This window comes from Lithobates pipiens, unplaced genomic scaffold, assembly GCF_037356315.1.
Source record: "Lithobates pipiens isolate NorthernLeopardFrog02 unplaced genomic scaffold, aLitPip1_a1.2 Scaffold_18, whole genome shotgun sequence".
Classification (NCBI taxonomy): Eukaryota; Metazoa; Chordata; class Amphibia; order Anura; family Ranidae; genus Lithobates; species Lithobates pipiens.
In genome coordinates this window covers 549,689,228-549,712,949 of record NW_027507758.1, presented here as the reverse complement: position 1 = coordinate 549,712,949, position 23,722 = coordinate 549,689,228, and the positions used below count along the sequence as shown (strand labels likewise).

Here is a 23,722-nt window from a genome sequence, read left to right as displayed (position 1 = left end):
TCCGGTCGTGTGTACGCGGAATGAGATCTTAATCCTGAATCTAGCACCATCATTTTAGTAGCATGAATGGTAAAAATAAACTTATAAATAAGACAAAAAAAATAAAGGCATTCTTCCCTGTGACTGCATAAGGCTAACACAACCTTTAGGGCTCATCCACACCTTCGGCAGTCCTTACCACTCCTCTGCAAAATAAATCTTTGGCAAATTGCTTTTGAGAGAGCTGTACAGGAATGTCTGCTAGGCATTCAGAAGGTGATACTGCAACTCCTGAAAGCCTGATTTTTGTGTCAGAAGCCAAATGCAAATAACCACACAGCAATCATGAGCCTAGCATTTGGCTTGTGGTTGTAGCGCAACCCCATTCACTTGAATGCATTACATTTAGCGGCAGTAGTGCTCGCTAAATGCGACATGGGGTACAATGTTTTGCTGTGAAGCAAAAGATTGTATCTATAGCATGTGTATAACTTGGGAGGGGTGGTAAAACCATGGCTCAACCGCTTATTTTATTGCCCCCTTCACTGCCCATGGGACCTTAAAAAACACAAACCTATGTTTTGCTCATACAAGCCGATTTCAAGGGTTTTGGTTCTATCATCATCATCAGGGCCGAATCTAGACTATATGATCTGGGGGTGCAGTAAAAAGTATATAACAGAGATGCAGGGAACTACTATTCCCTGTTCACTCATCGCGTTCTGTACCACAGTCAAAACCTGGAAATGATGTCCGAAAGGTAGTGTAGAGGTGGTGCTAGAGTGAACAGGGAGCACTAGTATGTATAAGGATTTCATTCAATTAGAATAATTAAACCCTGTGCCCTCTTATATCAAGTGTCGCTATCAGACTCCCGCCTTACATCATGAGTTCTCATCAAAGTCCCTCTTCATAGCAGGGTCCCCATCAGAGTACCCCTTTTCATAAGGGCCTTCATCAGAGTACCCTTTACATCAGGTGTACCTATCATAGTAAGCCCTTACATCAGCTGTCCCCATCAGAGTAGCCCTTACATCAGGTGTTCCCATCAGAGTAGCTCTTACATCTGGTGTCCCCATCAGAGTAGCCCTTACATCAGGTGTCCCCATCAGAGTAGCTCTTACATCTGCTGTCCCCATCAAAGTACCCTTTACTTCAGGTGTCCCCCATCGAAGTACCCCTTCCGTTAGGTGTTCCCATCAGAGCATCCCTTACATTAATTGTCCCCACCAAAGTGCCTCATGGATCAGTAAATGCACTTTCTGAGACCCGGGGGAGCACAACTAAAAATTGGGGGGGGGGGGACACGAACACCCCTCCCCAGCAACCTCCTAGATCCAGGTCTGATCATAATTGTATTTCTATACGAGTCTATAGGAATGCAATCCAATTTGAAACAGGTGAAATACGAGTCAAAAGGAGGACAACTGAAGTTTAATTGCACCAGTCACTTAAATGTCAAATTGATGCCATTGAGGTAAGCCTAAAGCTCATCAGCACAGACCCTTATAGGTTTACCTAATGTGCTAGTTCACCAAAAAATGTAAAGGTGAACTAATACTGTACACCCTCCCCACCAACCCGCTTGTACCCACTGCACTTTCCTCTGGCAATGCTGAGCTGTCAGTGTCCCTGCAGCTGCACCAGAGGTCTGGAGATTTGAAATGCCCACTCTTCTCTCTCTTCTTCACTCAGCTCTTAAGGGAAGGACCAGGACGATTCCCTGTTACAGTGCTGACCAATCAGAATTGCTCTGGTCTATTCTGGAAAAGCTGCAAAGAGAAGACGTAAAAGAGCGAGGATTTCAAATCCCTGGGCCACTGGAGTGGCTGTGGGGACACTGAGAGCTCAGCATCTTTGGAGGTAAGTACAGTGGGGGCTGGGGGTAGCGGTGTTAAAGGTATATGGTGTTAGTTCACCTTTACATTTTTTCTGTATAAGTGAACTAACCCTTTAACTACCCTACTGCTTTCTATCCTGCCACTCTGCTGACCTGAGAAGTGATATACTGGGTACTTTTGGGACATTGGGAGTATGTGAGTAGTCAGTGATCAGATCTTAGTACAGTGCAGGGGGTGGGTGGAGTCCTTAGCCGTGTGTAAGCTCTAACTAGAGAAACTTCGAACGTTCTTCTCCTTACTCCTGTGGCCAAATGGGGCAGTGGTCAAGTGAAGGGCAGGTGGGGACAAGCAGCAAAAAAACAGAAAGGGGTTCAATTGCCCTTAAAGTGTGTGGTCACCTTTGGAACATGTTATATGTTCCACCCATATTTAGGCTAGAACATGTAACATGTTCCAGCTCCAGCTCCCTCTGCCCCCTGTGACAGCTGGGTCCTTCTTCCTGCACCTGCTGTCACTTTTTCTCACATCTTCAAACAGAAAGACAGGGGTATGGGCTGACAGCATGTCTGCAGGAGCCTGACATTGCAGCCATGATCTACTGATCGTGGGTGCAATGTCTCTTGCCACGTCGCCTGCCACCAGATGCAGCTTGTCACTTGCCACATCGCCTGTCACCAAGTGCGGATTGTCACTTGCCACGTCACCTGTCCCCAGATGGGGACTGTCACTTGCCACATCGCCTGCCACCAGATGCGGATTGTCACTTGCCATGTCACCTGCCACATATTGCGGATTGTCACTTGCCACACGTTGTGGATTGTCACTTGCCATGCCACGGATTGTCACTTGCCACATCGCCTGTCACCAGATGCAGATTGTCAGGTCGCCTGTCACCAGATGCAGATTGTCACTTGCAATGTCACCTGCCACACGTTGCGGATTGTCACTTGCCAAACGTTACAGGTTGTCACTTGCCACACGTTACAGATTGTCGCTTGCCACGTCACCTGTTCCACGTTGTGGATTGTCTCTTGCTGTGTCACTTCCCAGCCAAAGGTGGTCTCTTGCTGTGTCCCAAAGTCAAACAGCAGATTACCAGTCAGGCAGCAGAGAGATGATGTCATCTCTTTGCTTCCCGCGGCTGCCTGCACAGCGAGGGAGGAACTGCATTGCAGGAATGCAGGGTGGGCGCTGGGCAGTGAGAGATGATGTCATCTCTCGGCTCCCCCACCCACCGGCTCCCTGATTGCCCAGCCATCCGCTCACCCACAGAGCCGCCCAGCTGCTCGCCTGCTCTCACTCACCTGCCGAGCCTCCTGCCCGATCACCAACCGATCTGTCCGACAGCCCGGCCTACCTGCGGAACCGCCCACTCTCACCTGCGGAACCACACGCCTGTGGAGCCACCCGCTCTTTCATCCGTGGAGCAGCCCGCCCGCCCACTCACTCATGTTCTCGGGGGAGGGGGAAATTACCTCGTTGCCCCCCCCCCGTATCCGCCCCTGCATGTGCGCCATATGTAACAGGTATAGAAACTGCTGTTAGCTTTGGTGTAACCCAAGGTTTATGGGAATTTCACTCATTGCAGGACCCGTGGCTCTGGGCCAGCAAAAGCATTAAATATTTGCTGGACATATGTGACGGATCTGGGCTTTTCACATTTGACAGACTAAAAAACTAATTTCAATTACCAAACTTTTTTTTTTGGTTCCTACAACTCTGTCATGTCTTTGAATCGCAATTTAAATTCATTCAGCTTCGGCTGGAGCAGGATGACCTGGAGGCCACATTGTGGGACGCCGATCTCCCAAAACCATTATCCCAAATATACCATGCAATGCTGTTGTCGATCCAGGTTGGTTTGGATGGTCTGCATGGTTGGTGGCGGATGGAGGTGAAGGAGCTGGACAGCGAAGACTGGGAGGATATGTGGGATTACCCGCTTCAGCCATTGGTTGCAGCTAGAGGCAAACTGATTCAATTCAAAATCTTACATAGTATTTATTATATGCCACGATGCCTGCATCGCATATACCCAGCCTCCTCAGCTAGCTGCTGGAGTCTGCAGATGCTCTGGTACTCCTGCAGATTTCACACATATTTTTATTCAAGAGTATTGGTGGGAGGTAACCCAATTCATCCATGAGTTAACCACTATTCCCGACGATTAGTGTTTTTCTCCTTGGGTTAGTAGAACAGCTGGCATTCGCTAGGGCAACACATACTTTAATAAGTATCCTCCTATTTTATGCAAGAAGGGCCATAGTCCTCAAATGGAAGTCAGCTGGACCCCCTACCTTGTCATTATGGAAACAGTCAGTTAATGCTGTGATACCCCTCTATAAAAAAACATATTTATCCCACGGCTGCCCCAAGAAATTTTTAAAAGTTTGACATTTGTGGACAGACTTGTATTCTACGGTAGACGATCAGACCTTAATGGACCAATTTAGTTAAACTTCCTGAAGATATTCATGGCCCTCCATGGAGCCGGGATCCACGCCTAGGATATGTGAGTGGTTGGGTAGGCCCTCACAAACATTGTACTAACATTTTAATCTCACTACTCTTCTAGTGTCCAGTTCTGATAGCTAGAAGGGGGGAAAAGTCCTCCAAAAAGCAATATTTTCTGTCATTATCCTGTCAACTGTAACCTGAGCGGCGTGTGTTTAGTTGTTTAGAGCTTAGTTGGTAAGTTAAGCTATGAGTTGTAACTTGTTATACGCATGGCTATGTGCACCTGTTAGCCGGGGTATGCCCCAATGGCTCTTTTTTGTATCTATAACTCAAACTTTTCAATGAAAAGAATTTAAAAAAATAATAATAAAGAAACTGCTGTTAGCTTGTACAGCTATTTTGCCATAAGAAATCCAATAGTGCTAGGAATGAGAAAGAATTATTAAAAAAAAAAAAAAAAGTTTTGTTGGTAACTGAAACAAAATTTAAAAAATGTGTTCCCTCTTTCAGACTAGTAGAAGCCCGGTACTCCAGGCACAGTGAATTCAAAGGCATACAAGCCCATTTGTCTGGCATGATGGGCTCTTACTATCTGTGGTGGACTGGTAAGCAAGCATTTTTAAAACTTTTTTTTGAATTTTTTTTTTTAAAAGGTTAAAAAAGTAATCATATGTGCGATGAGCCCGTTTTTAAAATAAAAGGATTTACATTTCAAATATGAGTTACTATGTACCGCGTGCAAATGTTCTCTTGTTCTCCAAAATAGGATTGGGTTCCTCTGATGTCCCTAGGCAAGATGGACGGAAGTAAAAATTAACTTCAGAACGAAAAAAAAAAAAAAACATACAGTGATTCTGTAAACAATATTTTATGAAATATGAGCATGTGCACAGCTTAATTACTCAGAATGATCCAATTTGTGGACTTTAATTAAATTTTATTCTTCATTTTATTTTTATTTTTTTTATTGTTGAGATTTTCTCACTTAAGCAGCTTGCAGATCCAAAATGAAATAAAAAATATATAAATGGTGCATACAGTCATAATTCTATAAACTTATTCTGAAAGCCCAGATTTGGAAAAAGCGTCCCATCTCTACTGTCCTTTTAGCAATTGAAACATTTTGCTTTAAATAACTTTGTTTTATTCTCTGTGCAGAAGCAGCTGAATCAGTTTAACTAATTTAATCAAAGTAAAATTATCAACATAAATATTTTATCATGCATGCTAATTAAAAATCCATGGTTCACATCACTTGAGACCCATGTGCTGTTTTAAAAAAAAGCTCTGGTTCAGCAACTATTTGTTCTACTGGCTTTTTAAAATGGTACCCAGTCTCGGTGCCTGTGGAAATTAACTCCTTCCTGCACAGCCCTGGCCCTTTAACTGGGCTATTACTCCAGATCGGGAGCCAGTGCTGCTGGCTCATAATCTAGAGACCAGAATCAGATTTTTGACAGCTCAGATACTGTGCTGGAAGCACGCAATGAGCATGCTCTCAGAACAAAAACCTGTGCCACCCATGTCACCCGTGAGGCAATTGTGTGCCATGTGGGTGTTAAAGTCCACCATCTTTGTCACCACACATACATGTTACCTAAGTGGCAACAGCTTAATGCAAGAACAACATTAAGCCTGAGAGCTGAATTAATCAGCTTATGGACATGCAGCCATGCTTACAGAATGCACTGCAGCAATCCCTTTCCACCCATCCCAGCATACCTTTAAAATGCTCTAAAGGCTCCAGGAGCGGAGTGGGTATACTTGGTCCCTTGCAGAGTTAAAGTAGTTGTAAACCCTTATGGCACGTACACACGGTCGGAATTTCGGCCAGCAAAAGACCGATGAGAGCTTTTGTGTAGGCATGTGCATTCCTTTTCATCTGAATGCATTTTCATCCCAATTTCAAGTATTTTCGTTTCTTTTTAACAAACAGAGTATGGCCAAAATATATGAAGAAAAATTACCAATTTTCAAAATGTTATAACAGAAACGAAGAAAAATACATTTTTTACAGAAATGCATTGTTGGCTCATGATTGGCCAAGCATGCACTGTGACCCCGCATGCTTGGAGAATCACAGGGCCGGCAGCGAGGAGAGCCATAATTGGCCACAGGCAGGGTGCCTGTGGCCAATTATAGCTCAGGGGGTTTAGTACACGCCCCACACTATATAAGGCTGCCAGCACGGCAGCCTTGTGTAATGTGTTTCGACGTTCAGGGAAAGAGCTAGATAGGCAGGGACAGTGTGTTCTTTTCTCAGGCATCTTAAAGTTAAAGTGGTGTTGTGTGCCTCCAGCACAGTATACACCTGTATCTACCCTTTATTGCTGTTTATCTCTAATTAAGGCATCTGCAGGAGTTAGTGGGTGTTGTGTGCCTCCAGCACAATATACACCTGTATCTACCCTTTATTGCTGGTGTTCTATAATAAAGGCATCTGCAGGAATTAGTGGGTGTTGTGTGCCTCCAGCACAATATAATATAAACCTGTATCTACCCTTTATTGCTGGTGTTCTCTAATACAGGCATCTGCAGGAGTTAGTGGGTGTTGTGTGCCTCCAGCACAGCACAGTATACACCTGTATCTACCCTTTATTGCTGGTGTTCTCTAATACAGGCATCTGCATGATTTAAAGTGGGTGTTGTGTGCCTCCAGCACAGTATACACCTAAAAATACCCCTTATTGCTGGTGTTGTCTGTTGCATATTAGCCTTTACAATTAGCACTTTTGATTTAGAATGTTTGAGTCCCATAGACTTTAATAGGGTTCTAAAGTTCGTACGAATTTTAGGTCTGTTCGAAGGTTCTGGTGCGAACCGAACCAGGGGATGTTCGGCTCATCCCTAATTAGAACACCTGCCTTTGCATGCACATGAACTTTAATGGCATCCCAGTCTTAGTCCATAGGGTTCAATATTGAGTTGGCCCACCCTTTGCAGCCATAACAGTTTTAACGCTTCTGGGAAGGCTATCCATAAGGTTTAGGAGTGTGTCTATGGGAATGTTTGACCAATCTCCCAGAATCGCATTTGTGAGGTCAGGCACTGATGTGGGCGAGAAGCCCCGCCTCGCAGTCTTCACTCTATTGGGTGGAGGTCAGGACTGTGGCCAGTCAAGCTTCTCCACCTTAAAGTCACTCATCCATGTCTTTATGGACCTTTCTTTGTGCACTGGTCCAAATCATTTGGTGGAGGGGGATTATGGTGTGGGGTTGGCTTTCAGGGATTGGACTTGGCCCCTTAGTTCCAGTGAAGGGAACTCTTATGCCATGTACACACGGTCAGACTTTCCGGCAGAAAAAGTCAGACGGAATCATTTCATCGGATATTCCGATATTCCGATCATGTGTGGGCTTCAGCTGACCTTTTTTTTTTAAATTTCTGAGGGACCTAGAAATAGAACATGTTTTAAATCTTTCTGACGGAATCCATTTCTATCGGGAAAACCGTTCGTCTGTATGCTGTTCTGACGGACCAAAAACAACACAAGGGCAGCTATTGGTTACTGGCTATTGAACTTCCTTTTTCTAGTCCCGTCGTACATGTTGTATGTCACCGCGTTCTAAACGATCGGACTTTGGTGTGATCATGTGTAGGCAAGTCAATTTCAGCGGAACTCCGTTGGAAAAACCATCAGAGTTTATTTTTATTTTTTTATTAATATTCCTTTATTAAAGATATTTCAATCTTACAGACCATATTACATTGTCAGTACATATTTTATAACTTCGTTCCATTATACAGCTAATAGATACTTTCCTCATTTCAATATATATCTTTCATATGGTCAATCCAAGACATATTTTGAAGTTTTTCTCTTTACTTTCTTCCTTACCCCTATCATATATATTTCATACCCAGCCTTTAGATGCAAATACTGAAAACATATACACTCAAACGTACACACACAAAACCCCAAAACCACCCCCCCACACACACGCGCACACACACACACACACACACACATCTGGGCGACAAATCCATACAGTTTCCTCTATAATGAATTGTATATTTCAATCTGCCAAAGGAAACGATTACTTCTCCCGACAACTTATTTTATTAATTACTATTCTTTTCTACCCTGTGGTGTAGCCCTCTACCCCATTCCTTCTAGTACCGTATTTACTATCCCAAACTTCGGTTAACCGCTCAATACAAAATTTCCCGGTGTTAGTGACAATGGGGCTAACCGTGGGTCCGATAGCCATAGTTTCCATAATTTAGTCAAATTATTGGGTACCCTCCTATAACAGTAGATTTGTTGTTCTTTCAGAATTTTACCTGAAGACACCAGTCTTCGAGTGAGGGTGCACTCGGAGATATCCACTTTAGAGCAATTACCTTTCATGCTCTAAACAATAACCTGGTAACTGTTATCGTAACCTCCCTGGGAAAAAAAAAATCCTCATCAAGGTTTCCCAGTAGACATGTCTTAGGGATCTTATCAATATGTGAGCTGGAGACTTTTGACATCGAGAACATTCTGGAGAATCACGCCTACCCCACTTAAATAATTTAACTGGTGTTCTATATACCCTGTATATTATGAATAGTTGCGTCAGGCATTGAGAGAGTGATAATGAAACTAAGGTTACCCTCAGTATTATTTGCCAATTACCGTACTTATCGGCGTATAACACGCATTTTTTCCCCCTTAAAATCAGGGGAAAATCACGGGTACGTGTTATATGCCGATCATCCACTATTTTGGAGCCTCTGGGTGGCTTTCAGCTGCTTCGGCCCTTCTTGGCGGCTTTCGGCCGCCTTCGGGCCTTCTAAGCGGCCAAAAACTGCAGAGAACGGTCGAAAGCAGACGAAAGCCGCCGAGAAGGGCCGAAGGTGGCCGAAAGCCGACGAGAAGGGCCGAAGGTGGCTGAAAGCCGACGAGGACACCCGAAGGCGGCCGAGAACTATCGAGCGCCGCCGAGACACACAGGACATCTCGGCGGTGCCATTTTTAAAAATAAAACCTGAAAATAAAACTGACAAGGCTGAAAATGACACTGACAAGGGGACAACGATGGACAAGGCTGCAATGATGGACAAGGCTGCAATGATAGACAGGCTGCATGACAAAGCTGCATATGACACTGACAAGGGTGCAATGATGGACAAGGCTGCATGACAAGGCTGCAAATGACACTGACAAAGCTTCAGATGGACACTGATAAGGCTGCATTGATGAAGTTTTTTTTCCTTAAACTTCCCTCCTAAACTTGGGGTGCGTGTTATACGCTGGCGCGTTTTATACACCAATAAATACCGTATCTTCTGAAATGTCCCCTATGTCTGTCTCCCACCCCCTGTTCTACCTGGGCTAACATCATTATCTTGATATGATCTCATAAGTTGACCATATAAAGATGAGATCAAGCCTTTTTTTTCCACCCCCCTGCTAATGATGTTATAAGTGGCATAGGTTTTATCACTATCTTTTCCCCTTTAAGCTTAGATTGAATCGCATGCCGTAATTGTAAATATTTAACCGGTTCCCGACCAGCGCACGCCGATGTACGTCGGCAGAATGGCGCGGGCAGGCATATTGGCGTACAGGTACGTCCAATCTTCAATGCCGCCCTGCCATCGCGTGCTGGTCGGGACCCCCGTGAGTCCGGTCGCGGGTCCCGCGGACCCGCGATCGTCTCACAGGATGGCTGAATGGAGAAATGCCGTTGTAAACAGCATTTCTCCATTCTGCCTAGCAACTAGTGATGCTGATCTCTGCTCCATGTGATTGCAGCAGAAATCAGTGTTCACTAAATGGAAGCCCAACCCCCCACAGTTAGTAACACACCCCTAGGAACACTTAACCCCTACACTGCCACCCACTGGTTAACCCCTTCACTGCCAGGGTCATTTACACAGGAATCACTGCATTTATATAGCACTGATTGCTGTATAACTGATAATGGTCCCAAAAATGTGTCAAAAATGTCCGATGTGTCCGCCATAATGTTGCAGTCACAATAAAAATCGCTGATCACCGCCATTACTAGTAAAAAAAAAATAAAAAAATATTAATAAAAATGGCATAAAACTATCCCTATTTTGTAAACGCTATAACTTTTGCGTAAACCAATCAATAATCGCTTATTGCGATTTTTTTTTATACCAAAAATATGTAGAAGAATACGTATCGGCCTAAACTGAGGGAACATTTTTTTTTATATATTTTTGGGGGATATTTATTATAAAAAAAAGTAAAAAATAATGCGTTTTTTTCAAAATTGTCGCTCTATTTTTGTTTATAGAGCAAAAAATAAAAACTGCAGGGGTGATCAAATACCACCAAAAGAAAGCTCCATTTGTGGGAAAAAAAGGACGTCAATTTTGTTTGGGAGCCACGTCGCACGACAGCGCAATTGTCAGTTAAAGCGACGCAGTGCAGAATCGCAAAAAGTGGTCTGGTCTTTGACCAGAAAAATGGTTCGGTCTGTAAATGGTTAAAGAAGTTACTAGAAAGCAATTGAAAGGATTTTTGCAGATCCTGAAAGGAGTGTAAAACATTATGTGAATACAACTGTTCTATATATTGAAGCCCCTTAGAGTACCAGCTTTCAAATCCCTCCAATTTAAATATTTCTTTATATTGCTTATTCCCCCAAAGCAGGGAATATTTTGAGACTCCTTCAAATTTCATTATGTTCCTCATTTCCTTCCAAACTCTATTCATAAGCGTCGTTGTTGGACCCCTAGAGGTATAACCCAAGGCTCCAGATTCCAACTGAGCCACCAGATTATAACAGAGACTATTATTTAACAATAAAGCCTGTATAGGGTCCTCCAAATTCACTTCTCCCCAGCCTGCAAAATGCTGAAGCTGGGAGGCTATGAAATAGTCTTGGCTGCGGTACCGCTAATCCACCCCTATTCCGTACTCTCTGGAGAATTGATAACTTAATTCTCAGAGCTTTTCCTTTCCATAATAGCCTTCAAAATATTGATTCTATTTTTTTGAATCCTTTAAGAGGTATCCATATCGGAGAATTATGGAGTATGTATAACAATTGAGGGGTCCAGATCATTTTTATAAGATTTGCTCGGCCCACCACCGATAATGGCAATTTGGTCCACGCCGTACTCTTAAATTGGAAATTATTATTCTAGAATTTATCATTATTCCCAGATATTTACATGAGGAAACAATTTTAACTTGAGGAGCCTCTCTTAACCTGGGCAAACTAGGATTATCTAAGGGAAGTAGAACTGATTTATCCCAATTAATAACTTATCCAGAAAACGATCCAAAATGTTTTATTAGTGACATTAGAGGGTTTAAGGAACCTTCTGTATCCCCAAGATACAGTAATGCATCATCAGCATATAAGGAGATTTTTTAATTCCTCGTTCCTCTAATAAATCCGCAAATAGATTCCGATTGTCGGACAGCCTCAGCCAGTGGTTCAAGGGCCAATTTCTCGTTCCTCTGTATAATGGGAAAAAGTCTGAAACACCATTTATTTGCATACATACCCTCTCAGAATACAGCATCCTAATCCACAGTATAAAACTGTCCCCCAGGCCAAACGAGCCCATCACCTCCCATAGGTATGTCCCACTCGACGCTGTTGAAAGCTTTTGCAGCGTCGAGTGAAAAAAACGCTCTCTTCCTAGGGTTATCAGATGGTATTTGCATATTCAAAAAAAGATGGGATAAAGCCACATTGATCCTGATGAATCAATTCCTGCATATATCTGTTTAGTCTTATAGCCAGAACCCTGCCTAGAATCTTAGCATCTGAATTTAACAATGATATCGGGTGGTAGGATTCCGGGGCCAAAGAGTCCTTTCCAGGCTTTGGTACTACAATAATACAAGCATCCAGTTGTGTGTACGTAGCATTAAGGTGTCAGCATACCAAGACATTTTGGATAATTTCATGCTTCCAACTTTGTGGGAACTTTTTGGGGATGACCCCTTCCTGTTCCAACATGACTGCTCACTAGTGCACAAACAAGGCCCATAAAGACATGGATGAGCAAGTTTGGGGTACAGGAGCTTGACTAGCCTGCACAGTCCTGACCTCAACCTGATAGAACACCTTTGGGATGAATCAGAGCACAGATTGCGAGCCAGGCCTTCTCATCCATCATCAGTGCCTGACCTCACAAATGCACTTCTGGAAGAATGGTCAAACTTTCCCATAGACACACTCCTAAACCTTGTGGACAGCCTTCCCAGGAGAGTTGAAGCTGTTATAGCTGCAAAGGGTGGGCCAACTCAATATTGAACCCTACGGACTAAGACTGGGATGCCATTATAGTTCATGTGCGTGTAAAGGCAGATGTCTCAATACTTTTGGTAATAGAATGTATATCCTCCTAAATTATAAAGCAAACTGAGTTTGGTTGCTTTACTGCATTACATACAAATTAGACTTTCCACGTTAATAATGAAAACATCCCCTTGATTTGCCCTCCATATACTGTAGCCGCTCCACAGTGATCTAGATTTGTCAGGTCTGAAGGTGCAATTCTTACCTATAGGTTTGTTAGACATCAACTCGTGAAAGATTTCTAAAAAAAAAAAAAACATTTGTGATACTGATCTTTAATTGAGAAAAAAACAATATAGGAACAAATGTACAAACAATAAAACCAGTGGAAATAATATAAAGTGTCATAGAATACTAAAGACAAAAAAAATAGGAATATTAAACCAATATATGAAATTACATATAAGTTAAAGCTAAACTCCAGCTTTACCTAATGCCGGGTACAGTGGGTTTGGCAGGAACTGGCCGACTTACAGCTTGTGTGTACAGCTCCCTGTCCAACAGAAGCCAGTCCACAACAGGCATCTGATTAACAGGCATGCTGGAAAACCAGCATGAGATTGGCATCTGATCAGCACTGGCAGTCAATGGCTGCTAGTGCTGATCAATGTGTCCTTGCGGGGGAGCGGTCCCCCTGTCAGAACACAATAGCACAGCAGGTGAGATCACTGTACCAACATTGCTTGTGTTAGTTCAGTGATCTGTCAGCTTTTGTTTGTTTAGCCTACTGGGGTGAACGGAAAAAAAAAAATGATATTTACCAGGCTTAAGATTTTCTGGAAAGTGTCACAGTGTCTTTGTCCCCACACAAATTGAGCTATCACTCATTAACACACATTGCGGAAGGACAGTTTCTAAATTGATAACAATTTGTTAGGACAGACAGTGTTCTAATCTAATTTACAGCTGATAATAAAGAACTGTGAACACAATACAGACCAGCGGCGGATCCAGGGGGGGGGGGGCAACGGGGCAATTGCCCCCTCCGAGAATATGGCCAGCGGGTGCCAGCGCGGCCGGTTCTGCGGGTACCAGCGCGACCGGTTCCGCAGGTACCATCGCGGCCGGTTCCGTGGGTGCCAGCGCTGAGTGAACGGGTGAGGGGGGGCAGCTGGGCAGCTTAGGAGGGCTGCTGGCCAATCAGAAAGCCAGCGGGTAGGGGAGCAGGGAGATGACATCATCTCTCACTGCCCTGCATCCCTCCAGTTCCGCCCTCACTGTGCAGGAAGCTGTGTGCAGCAGAGAGATTACATCATCTCTCTGCTGCCTATCTTCACTCTGGGACTCAACAAAAGAACACCTTAGCAGAAAAGTGACACAGTAAGTCACAATCCGCAATGTGTGGCAGGCTACGTGGCAAGTGGCAATCCGCAATGTGTGGCAGGCTACGTGGCAATTCGCAATGTGTGGCAGGTGACGTGGCAAGTGACAATCCGCAATGTGTGGCAGGTGACCTGGCAAGTGGCAATCCGCAATGTGTGGCAGGCAACATGGCAAGTGACAATCAGCAATGTGTGGCAGGTGACGTGGCAAGTGGCAATCCGCAATGTGTGGCAGACTACGTGGCAATCCGCAATGTGTGGCAGGTGACCTGGCAAGTGGCAATCCGCAATGTGTGGCAGGCGACGTGGCAAGTGACAATCAGCAATGTGTGGCAGGTGACGTGGCAAGTGACAATCCGCAATGTGTGGCAGGCTACGTGGCAAGTGGCAATCCACAATGTGTGGCAGGTGACATGGCAAGTGACAATCAGAAATTTGTGGCAGGTGACGTGGCAAGTGACAATCCGCAATGTGTGGCAGACTACGTGGCAATCCGCAATGTGTGGCAGGTGACGTGGCAAGTGACAATCCGCAATGTGTGGCAGGCTACGTGGCAAGTGGCAATCCGCAATGTGTGGCAGGCTACGTGGCAATTCGCAATGTGTGGCAGGTGACGTGGCAAGTGACAATCCGCAATGTGTGGCAGGTGACCTGGCAAGTGGCAATCCGCAATGTGTGGCAGGCAACGTGGCAAGTGACAATCAGCAATGTGTGGCAGGTGACGTGGCAAGTGACAATCCGCAATGTGTGGCAGACTACGTGGCAAGTGGCAATCCGCAATGTGTGGCAGGTGACCTGGCAAGTGGCAATCCGCAATGTGTGGCAGGCGACGTGGCAAGTGACAATCAGCAATGTGTGGCAGGTGACGTGGCAAGTGACAATCCGCAATGTGTGGCAGGCTACGTGGCAAGTGGCAATCCGCAATGTGTGGCAGGTGACATGGCAAGTGACAATCAGAAATTTGTGGCAGGTGACGTGGCAAGTGACAATCCGCAATGTGTGGCAGACTACGTGGCAATCCGCAATGTGTGGCAGGTGACGTGGCAAGTGACAATCCGCAATGTGTGGCAGGCTACGTGGCAAGTGGCAATCCGCAATGTGTGGCAGGCTACGTGGCAATTCGCAATGTGTGGCAGGTGACGTGGCAAGTGACAATCCGCAATGTGTGGCAGGTGACCTGGCAAGTGGCAATCCGCAATGTGTGGCAGGCAACGTGGCAAGTGACAATCAGCAATGTGTGGCAGGTGACGTGGCAAGTGACAATCCGCAATGTGTGGCAGACTACGTGGCAAGTGGCAATCCGCAATGTGTGGCAGGTGACGTGGCAAGTGACAATCCGCAATGTGTGGCAGACTACGTGGCAATCCGCAATGTGTGGCAGGTGACGTGGCAAGTGACAATCCGCAATGTGTGGCAGACTACGTGGCAAGTGACAATCCGCAATGTGTGGCAGGCTACGTGGCAAGTGACAATCAGCAATGTGTGGCAGGCGACGTGGCAAGTGACAATCCGCAATGTGTGGCAGGCTACGTGGCAAGTGGCAATCCGCAATGTGTGGCAGGTGACATGGCAAGTGACAATCCGCAATGTGTGGCAGGCTACGTGGCAAGTAACAATCCGCATTTGGTGACAAGTGACGTGGCAAGTGGCAATCCCCAATGTGTGGTATGCCGCGTACACACGATCAAACAATCCGGTGGAAAAGTCCGGCAAACTCAAGTCCGCCAAACAATCCCCCCGTGTGTAGCCTCCGGCATACTTTTTTGACCCGAAAGTACGGCGGACTTAGAATGCCGTGTTGCACTCCAATCTTCCCGCCGGACTCGCATTTCGGCGGACCATCCGGCCGTGTGTATGCCAGTCCGCCGTACTTTTAAAATGAGCGGACTTTTCCCGCCCGGAGAAAAGTCCGCTCATTTTGAGCGGGTCTCCAGGTAGGCGGGGCCCGCGAAGGAGACGTCGCTGGCCCCGCCGCCTGGTATGGACTTAAAGGGGAACCCCAACGCCGAAAAAAATCGGCGTGGGGGTCCCCCCCAAGTCCACAACAGACCCTTGTCCGAGCACGCTACCCGGCCGGCCAGGAAAGGGGGGGGCGAGCGAGCGCCCCCCCCCCCCTCCTGAGCCGTACCAGGCCGCGTGCCCTCAACATGGGGGGTGCCTTGGGGAAGGGGGGCCATGCGGCCCCCCCACCCCAAAGCACCTTGTCCCCATGTTGATGAGGACAAGGGCCTCTTCCCGACAACCCTGGCCGTTGGTTGTCGGGGTCTGCGGGCTTATCGGAATCCGGGAGCCCCCTTTAATAAGGGGGCCCATGGATACCGGCCCCCCACCCTATGTGAATGAGTATGGGGTACAATGTACCCCTACCCATTCACCTGTAAAATAAAAGTACAAAAAAGACACAACACACGAGATAAAATACTTTATTGCACAGCTCCGGGGGTCTTCTGTCTTCGGGGGTCTTCTCGCCGGACTCCTCCGCTATCTTCTTGTAGCTCTTTTGCTAGCGGAGGAGTCCGGCTTTCTTCCTCGCCGCCGGCCTCTTCTTCCGACTTCGGGGGTCTTGTCCCCCTCTTCGGTTCTTCTGCCGGGCCACCTTCTTATAGCTCTTTTACAGGCGGTGGCCCGGTCTTCTGTCGCCGCCGCCTTCCGTTCTTCTTCTTCTTCTTCTCCAGGAGATGTTGACTCGACGATCTCTCCGGCCGCAATGCCAGGGACGCGCTGCGCTGCCACTTATATAGGGACAAGGGGCGGTGTCACATGGGTTTATGTCACATGGGTTGGTCACATGGGTTGATGTCACATGGCGACAGTCCCAGCATCCTCCGGGACTGTGACATCGTAAGGGGGCGGGGTCACCATGTGACATAAACCCATGTGACACCGCCCCTTGTCCCTATATAAGTGGCAGCGCATCGCGTCCCTGGCATTGCGGCCGGAGAGATCGTCGAGTCAACATCTCCTGGAGAAGAAGAAGAACGGAAGGCGGCGGTGGCGACAGAAGACCGCCTGTAAAAGAGCTATAAGAAGGCGCGGTGGCCCGGCAGAAGAACCGAAGAGGGGGACAAGACCCCCGAAGTATTAAAGGGGGCTCCCGGATTACGATAAGCCCCCCGCCCGCAGACCCCGACAACCAACGGCCAGGGTTGTCGGGAAGAGGCCCTTGTCCTCATCAACATGGGGACAAGGTGCTTCCCCAAGGCACCCCCCATGTTGAGGGCACGCGGCCTGGTACGGCTCAGGAGGGGGGACGCTCGCTCGCCCCCCCCTTTCCTGGCCGGCCGGGTAGCGTGCTCGGACAAGGGCCTGTTGTGGACTTGGGGGGGACCCCCACGCTGATTTTTTTCGGTGTTGGGGTTCCCCTTTAAGTCCATACCAGGCGGCGGGGCCAGCGACGTCTCCTTCGCGGGCCCCGCCTACCTGGAGACGCACTCGAAATGACCGGACTTTCCTCCGCGCGTGTGGGCAAGTCCGTTCATTTCAAAAGTAGGGCGGATAGTACGGAGGACTTAGTACGCCATATTAGTCCGCTCAAAAAGTGCCGTGTGTGGGCAAGTAGCCCGTTCGGAAAGTCCGACGGACAGTCTGGCGGGAAGTCCGCCAGACTAAGTACGTCGGACATACCGCTACGTCTGTACGCGGCTGTAGGTGACGTGGCAAGTGGCAATCTGCAATGTGTGCCAGGCGACGTGGCAAGTGACAATCCGCAATGTGTGGCAGGTGACGTGGCAAGTGACAATCCGCAATGTGTGGCAGGCTACATGGCAAGTGACAATCCGCAATATGTGCCAGGTAACGTGGCAAGTGACAATCCACAATGTGTGGCAGGCTACGTGGCAAGTAACAATCCGCATTTGGTGACAAGTGACGTGGCAAGTGGCAATCTGCAATGTGTGGCAGGTGACGTGGCAAGTAACAATCCGCATTTGGTGACAAGTGACGTGGCAAGTGACATTCCGCGTTTGGTGGCAGGCGACATGGCGAAAGACACCCTCAGGGCTCCCATTGATTCTGCATTATAGTGAGTTGAACCATTTAATTTTATATTACAATGTATTAATAGAAATAATGCGCTTCAATCATCCTGACACCATAACAGCCATGGTGCCGTAATGATTGAGGTGCCAATACCAGCCATTTCCCATATAAATTGCCCCCAAAAAAACATATTTTATAGAAGTGCCCCTCCCGAGACTAGACTCTGGATCCGCCCCTGATACAGACAGGGTTAGTTATGTTGATTATCCCACAACTCAATCCTAAACATTACAAAGTAGGGAGAGTATATAAGAATTTTAAGCAAGTGAAACCCACTTAAAGAGGAAGTAAACCCTGATAAGTTTACTTCTTTTTTGTCTCCCTGCAAAGTTAAAGCATAATGGACCACTATGCATCGCATATTAGCCCATTATGTGTCACTTACCTGACACAGGAGCCAAGGATGTCACCGCTGTCCCCTGTAGTTCGGAGCGTCCATCTTTTTCCGGGTGTCGCTGCTCCAGCCACTCACAGCGCCGGAGCAGCGATGACGTCACTCCCGCGCATGCGCACAGGAGCCGCCACTAACGGCATATCGCCGCTGCTAACGGCGATAGTGCGCCTGCGCGCCGCTGTCTACGGTGCATGCGCCGTAGACAGCGGTGCCTGTCTTTTACTAAATATCTCCTAAACCGTGTAGGTTTGGGAGATATTTCTTGGACCTACAGGTAAGCCTTAATCTAGGCTTACCTGTAGGTCAAAGTGGTTTGTAAGGGTTTACAACCACTTTAACCACTTCAGCCCTGGAAGGTTTTACCCCCTTAATGATCAGGTCATTTTTTGCGATACGGCACTGCGTCGCTTTAACTGACAACTGCGTAGTCGTGCTATGCTGTACCTAAACACAATTGATGACCTTTTTTTCCCCACAAATAGAGCTTTCTTTTGGTGGTATTTAATCACCTTTGCGGTTTAAATTTTTTGCTCTATAAACAAAAAAAAGACCGACAATTTTGAAATTATATTTTTTACTTTCTGTATAATACATATTGAAAAAAAAATATATAAAAAAACAAATATATTCATAATTTTAGGCCAATATGTATTCTGCTACAGTCCTAGCCCCTGAACTCTGTACGTTACTTACTCCTTACCCCTGCACTCTGTGCGTTACTCAGTCCTGGCCCCCAAACTCCGTGCGATACATAATCCTGACCCCTAAACTCTGTGTTACTTAATCCTGACTCCTGCACTCTGTTTGTTAGTTACTCCTGACCCATGAACTCTGTGCATTACTTACTCCTGAACTCTGTGCGTTACTTAATCCTGACCCCTGAACCCCGCGTGTTACTTACTCCTTATTCATGAATTCTGTGCATTACTTACTCCTGACCCCTGAACTCTGTGCGTTACTCAATCCTGACCCCTGAACTCTGTGCGTTACTTACTCTTGACCCATGAATTCTGTGCATTACTTACTCCTGACCCCTGAACTCTGTGCGTTACTTACTCCTGACCCCTGAACTCTGTGCATTACTTACTCCTGACCCCTGAACTCTGTGTGTTACTTACTCCTGACCCCTGAACTCTGTGTGTTACTTACTCTTGACCCATGAATTCTGTGCATTACTTACTCCTGACCCCTGAACTCTGTGTGTTACTTACTCCTGACCCCTGAACTCTGTGTGTTACTTACTCTTGACCCATGAATTCTGTGCATTACTTACTCCTGACCCCTGAACTCTGTGCATTATTTACTCCTGACCCCTGAACTCTGTGCATTATTTACTCCTGACCCCTGAACGCTGTGCGTTACTTACTCCTGACCCCTGAACTCTGTGCGTTACTTACTCCTGACCCCTGAACTCTGTGCGTTACTTACTCCTGACCCCTGAACTCTGGGTGTTACTTACTCCTGACCCCTGAACTCTGTGTGTTACTTACTCCTGACCCTTGAACTCTGTGTTATTAATCCTGACCCCTGCAGTCTATGCTTTACACTCTTTTGACCCATAGCAGCACAGGTTCACACTACAATTTGACCACTCCCACAATTCTTTGCAGTGCAATACACACACAGCATCATTTTCTACGGAGCACAAGGTATTTTTGTTTTTATAGCCTGCCTCTTGTTCCAAAAGTCTGCAACCAATTATTTCAGGGCATGTTTAAAAATTGGGGCATGAATTTGTGGGTATGGCTAAAAATTAGGGTGTGGTTTTGTTTGTAGGCATGGTCAGCAGGGTGTCTGTGGATTTCATTTTTAAAATCTGGTAACCTTAGTGTAGCGAATACCTGCACTTTGTACCGCCTGGCAGGATCTTTGTTTACCACCGGGCTTTCATATCCTTTATTAATAATTTTGTGTACAACAATAAGCATTCTGGGCATTCTTACTTTTAATAAAGTCATGAAAAAGAAAGTTGTTTGAAGGTGCACTGCCCCAGAATCCTGAGAAAACAAAGGACATTTGCTTTAAATACAATGATGCTTAGCATACTATGCAATTGTGAGTTAATGTATATCTCAATTACATACAGTACAAAACTCAATATGTAACTGCAACAGATAGTAACACAATATATATGATAAACCTTAGGATGTTACACCAACCAACTGAAACCCCTTCACTTATCTCCGTTCTATATGGTATTGGGTAGGGAAAGCTTGATTATTATTGTGTTTGCAACCATTGCTGAATGGATTGATTTACCTATATACACAACATGCATGTTTTCTGTGTGTGTGTATATACTGTATAAATATATCATAGAGAAGATTGCTAGCCTTAGGGATATTAGCTCAAAAGCACTGTGCATCAGAGACATTTGTACACAAGCGGTCCAGCTGACAAGTTGAGTTAATATTTACAGTGCATAGTTGGACACATTAAAGTGTTACTAATACTAAACCCACCACAGTAAAATCAGTGTGTATATGCAGTAAAGCATGCTTGTTATACTCACTGTGGAACCTAAGGGGTTAATCCTCTTCATTGTGTAAAAAGGCTATGTGATCCTGTCTTCTCTGTTCCTCCCCTCCTTCTACTAACTTCTAATAATTTCCTGATAACACGGAGTCTATGGAGGCAGGCTGCACATGCTCAGTTTGGTGTGTATTGCTAGAGAGGTTTTTTTTTTGTCTTGGGAGGATACATGTGATCAGCACAGGGCCAATCAGCACTGTCCAGACAGAGGGTCAGGGGTCCTGCAGCCCCAAAGGGCAGTCAGAAAACTCATCCTACAAGCTTTAACCAGAGCTTGGCTAGACACTGATAGAAGTCACAAGACTGTTTTCTCTCCAGCTACAAAGGAATGACCTAAGATCACTTTGGATATCAGATGATTGTCTCCTGCCAAGAGCAGCAGGAAAGAATGATAACAGGAATGTACAGTCAGTCATTTAAAAGGTACCTGTCAATATACAGTGCCTTGAAAAAGTATTCGTACCCCTTGACATTTTCCACACTCTGTCATGTTACAACCAAGAATGTAAATGTATTTTATTAGGATTTTATTTGATAAATTAACACAAAGTGGCACATAATTGTGAAGTGGAAGGAAAATAATTGGTTTTCAAATTATTTTACAGATAAATATGTGAAAAGTGTGGCGTACATTTGTATTCAATCCCTCTGAGTCAATACTTTGTAGAACCACCTTTTACTGCAATTACAGCTGCAAGTCTTTTTGGGGATGTCTCCACCAGTTTTGCATATCTAGAGAGTGACATTTTTGCCCATTCTTCTTTGCAAAATAGCTCAAGCTCTGTCAGATTGGATGGAGAGCAATTTTCAAGTTGTGCCACAGATTCTCAATTGGACTTAGGTCTGGACTTTGAGCCATTCTAACACATGAATATTCTTTGATCTAAACCATTCCATTGTAGCTCTGGCTGTATGTTTAGGGTTGTTGTCCTGTTGGATGGTGAACCTCTGCCCCAGCCTCAAGTCCTTTGCAGACTCTAATGCCATGTACACACGACCGGACTTTCCAGTAGACTTCTGAAGGCAATTGGCTCCACTAGATTTTAGTTAGGGGTATCAGAGTAAAGGGGGCTGAATACAAATGCACACCACACTTTTCACATATTTATTTGTAAAAAAAAATTGAAAACCATTTATCAATCTTCTTCCACTTCACAATTATGTGCCACTTTGTGTTGGTCTAGTACATAAAATCGTAATAAAATACATTTACGTTTTTGGTCGTAACATGACAAAATGTGGAACATTTCACAGGGGTGTGAATACTTTATCAAGGTACTGTATGGAAATATATGGAATATATGGAAGCCACCACAGTTAAATAAATATGAGCGTCGGAGGTCAACTTATTGACACCGACTCTGCAAGCCATCTGCCGAGTAAGTCAGAGCAATTCAACTCAGCAAGGTGACTTCAGAAGCAATGGATCTAGTGCAAGATAGGAGCTGAATCAAAAGGGTAAAATATACAAAATGATCTACTGATAACCCATGATTAGTCCATTAATCCATAGGGGTATACTGTATATATGCATATGTGTCCATATGAAAATGTGGATAGGAAGTGGCAGCTATCCCCAGAGTAAAGCCAGCTCTGCATTAAAGACAAGAAAAGAGGAAGAGAACGAAATCGGCATTAAGTGGTTAAAAGCAGTGTCGGCTGGTGCAAAATATTTTGGGTGGGACCACTCCCACACGGGAGGCGGACAGCGGCGATCACCCCCACAGTCTTAAGACTCCCTGGCCAATAGGGGCTTCCTGATTGGCCCGGGAGGAGAATCAGGAAGACAATAGTGAATATTCTTTCGCTATTGTCACATAAGTGGATGGGCTCGGGGCACAGTGCTTGTTTTTGAAGCCAATTAGAGCTCTAATCATGTGCTTCAAAAATAAAACCCCATAGAAATCCATGCGTCTGGTGCCCCACATGTAGATTAGGGGGCCGGGCGCATGGATGGGGGGGCGCACCTCTGCGCCCCTCATGGATGTGCCGCCACTGGTTAAAAGTTAATTTAATAGCATAAGGATTAAGAATCACTTACAAGATAATGTAATTAAAAAGGCTCATCGAAGGCAGGGAAGAAAGGGGGCCAAAAAAAAAAAACGAGAGAGGCGCCTCTGGGGAAGATGTTTTTAACAAGCTTTAATACACATAAATTAGTCAAACTCACATTTCAGCAGAAAGTAATAGGCATAAAAGTATAGACATGGTTATCTCACGGTGGTGATCCTGAGTCCTAGGCCTTGTAGTTCCTCTGTCAAAACAGTCTGGTCAGACAGGTGTCCGCCATTAAGATGGTTATGCCTGCTCCGGAAGACAGAATCAAGACTCCTTTATCTGTACCGGCTTGCCAGTACACCGCTGCGAGTCTACTCAACGCCGTCTCTTGTCCGGTGATGTCATTTACACCTGTGTTCCATGCTGATTTGCTTCCTGGTGGCCACAGGATGCTTAGAGGACCTGGCAACAACTTCCAAACAAACCCCGTGGATGTTGCTGAACCCAGAGGATGCTGTGGTATGGACCCCTTTCTTCCCTGCCTTGGATGAGCCATTTTAATTTCATTTTCTTGTAAGTGATTCCTAATCTTTGTGCTATTAAATGAATTTTAACCTCTACAGGTTTGGTTTGTCAGCTGATCCTGAGGTTTGTAGTAGGGACAATACTTAATGTGATTGTAATAGGGATAACAATAGGGATAACAAATTCAGACAGAACATTTCCTAATAAAAGCAAAGTCACGTAGTGAGGTAATCAAAGTTTGGCAAAAGATTTAGAAGCTTAGTCACAGAGTACCTATAATCAGTCAATGAATTGAGGGGAATTTCAGAGAGTAAGCCGTAACCAGCTAAAAAAATGACTGGTAAATGCACAGAAAAA

At 45.6% G+C, this 23,722-nt stretch overlaps 1 protein-coding gene across 2 annotated transcripts in view; it reads right to left on the bottom strand.

Moving 5' to 3' along the window:
* LOC143988934 (cytosolic phospholipase A2 gamma-like) overlaps positions 1–23,722 on the bottom strand; it is an 84,161-nt gene that overhangs the window by 22,862 nt on the left and 37,577 nt on the right. For both annotated transcript variants that reach the window (XM_077488871.1, XM_077488872.1), the window contains exons 9-11: positions 20,254–20,307; positions 12,762–12,797; positions 5,011–5,064 (exon numbers count right to left, since the gene is read on the bottom strand). In XM_077488871.1, the coding sequence (XP_077344997.1) occupies positions 5,011–5,064; positions 12,762–12,797; positions 20,254–20,307 (144 nt within the window). The remainder of the gene's footprint in view (positions 1–5,010; positions 5,065–12,761; positions 12,798–20,253; positions 20,308–23,722) is intronic.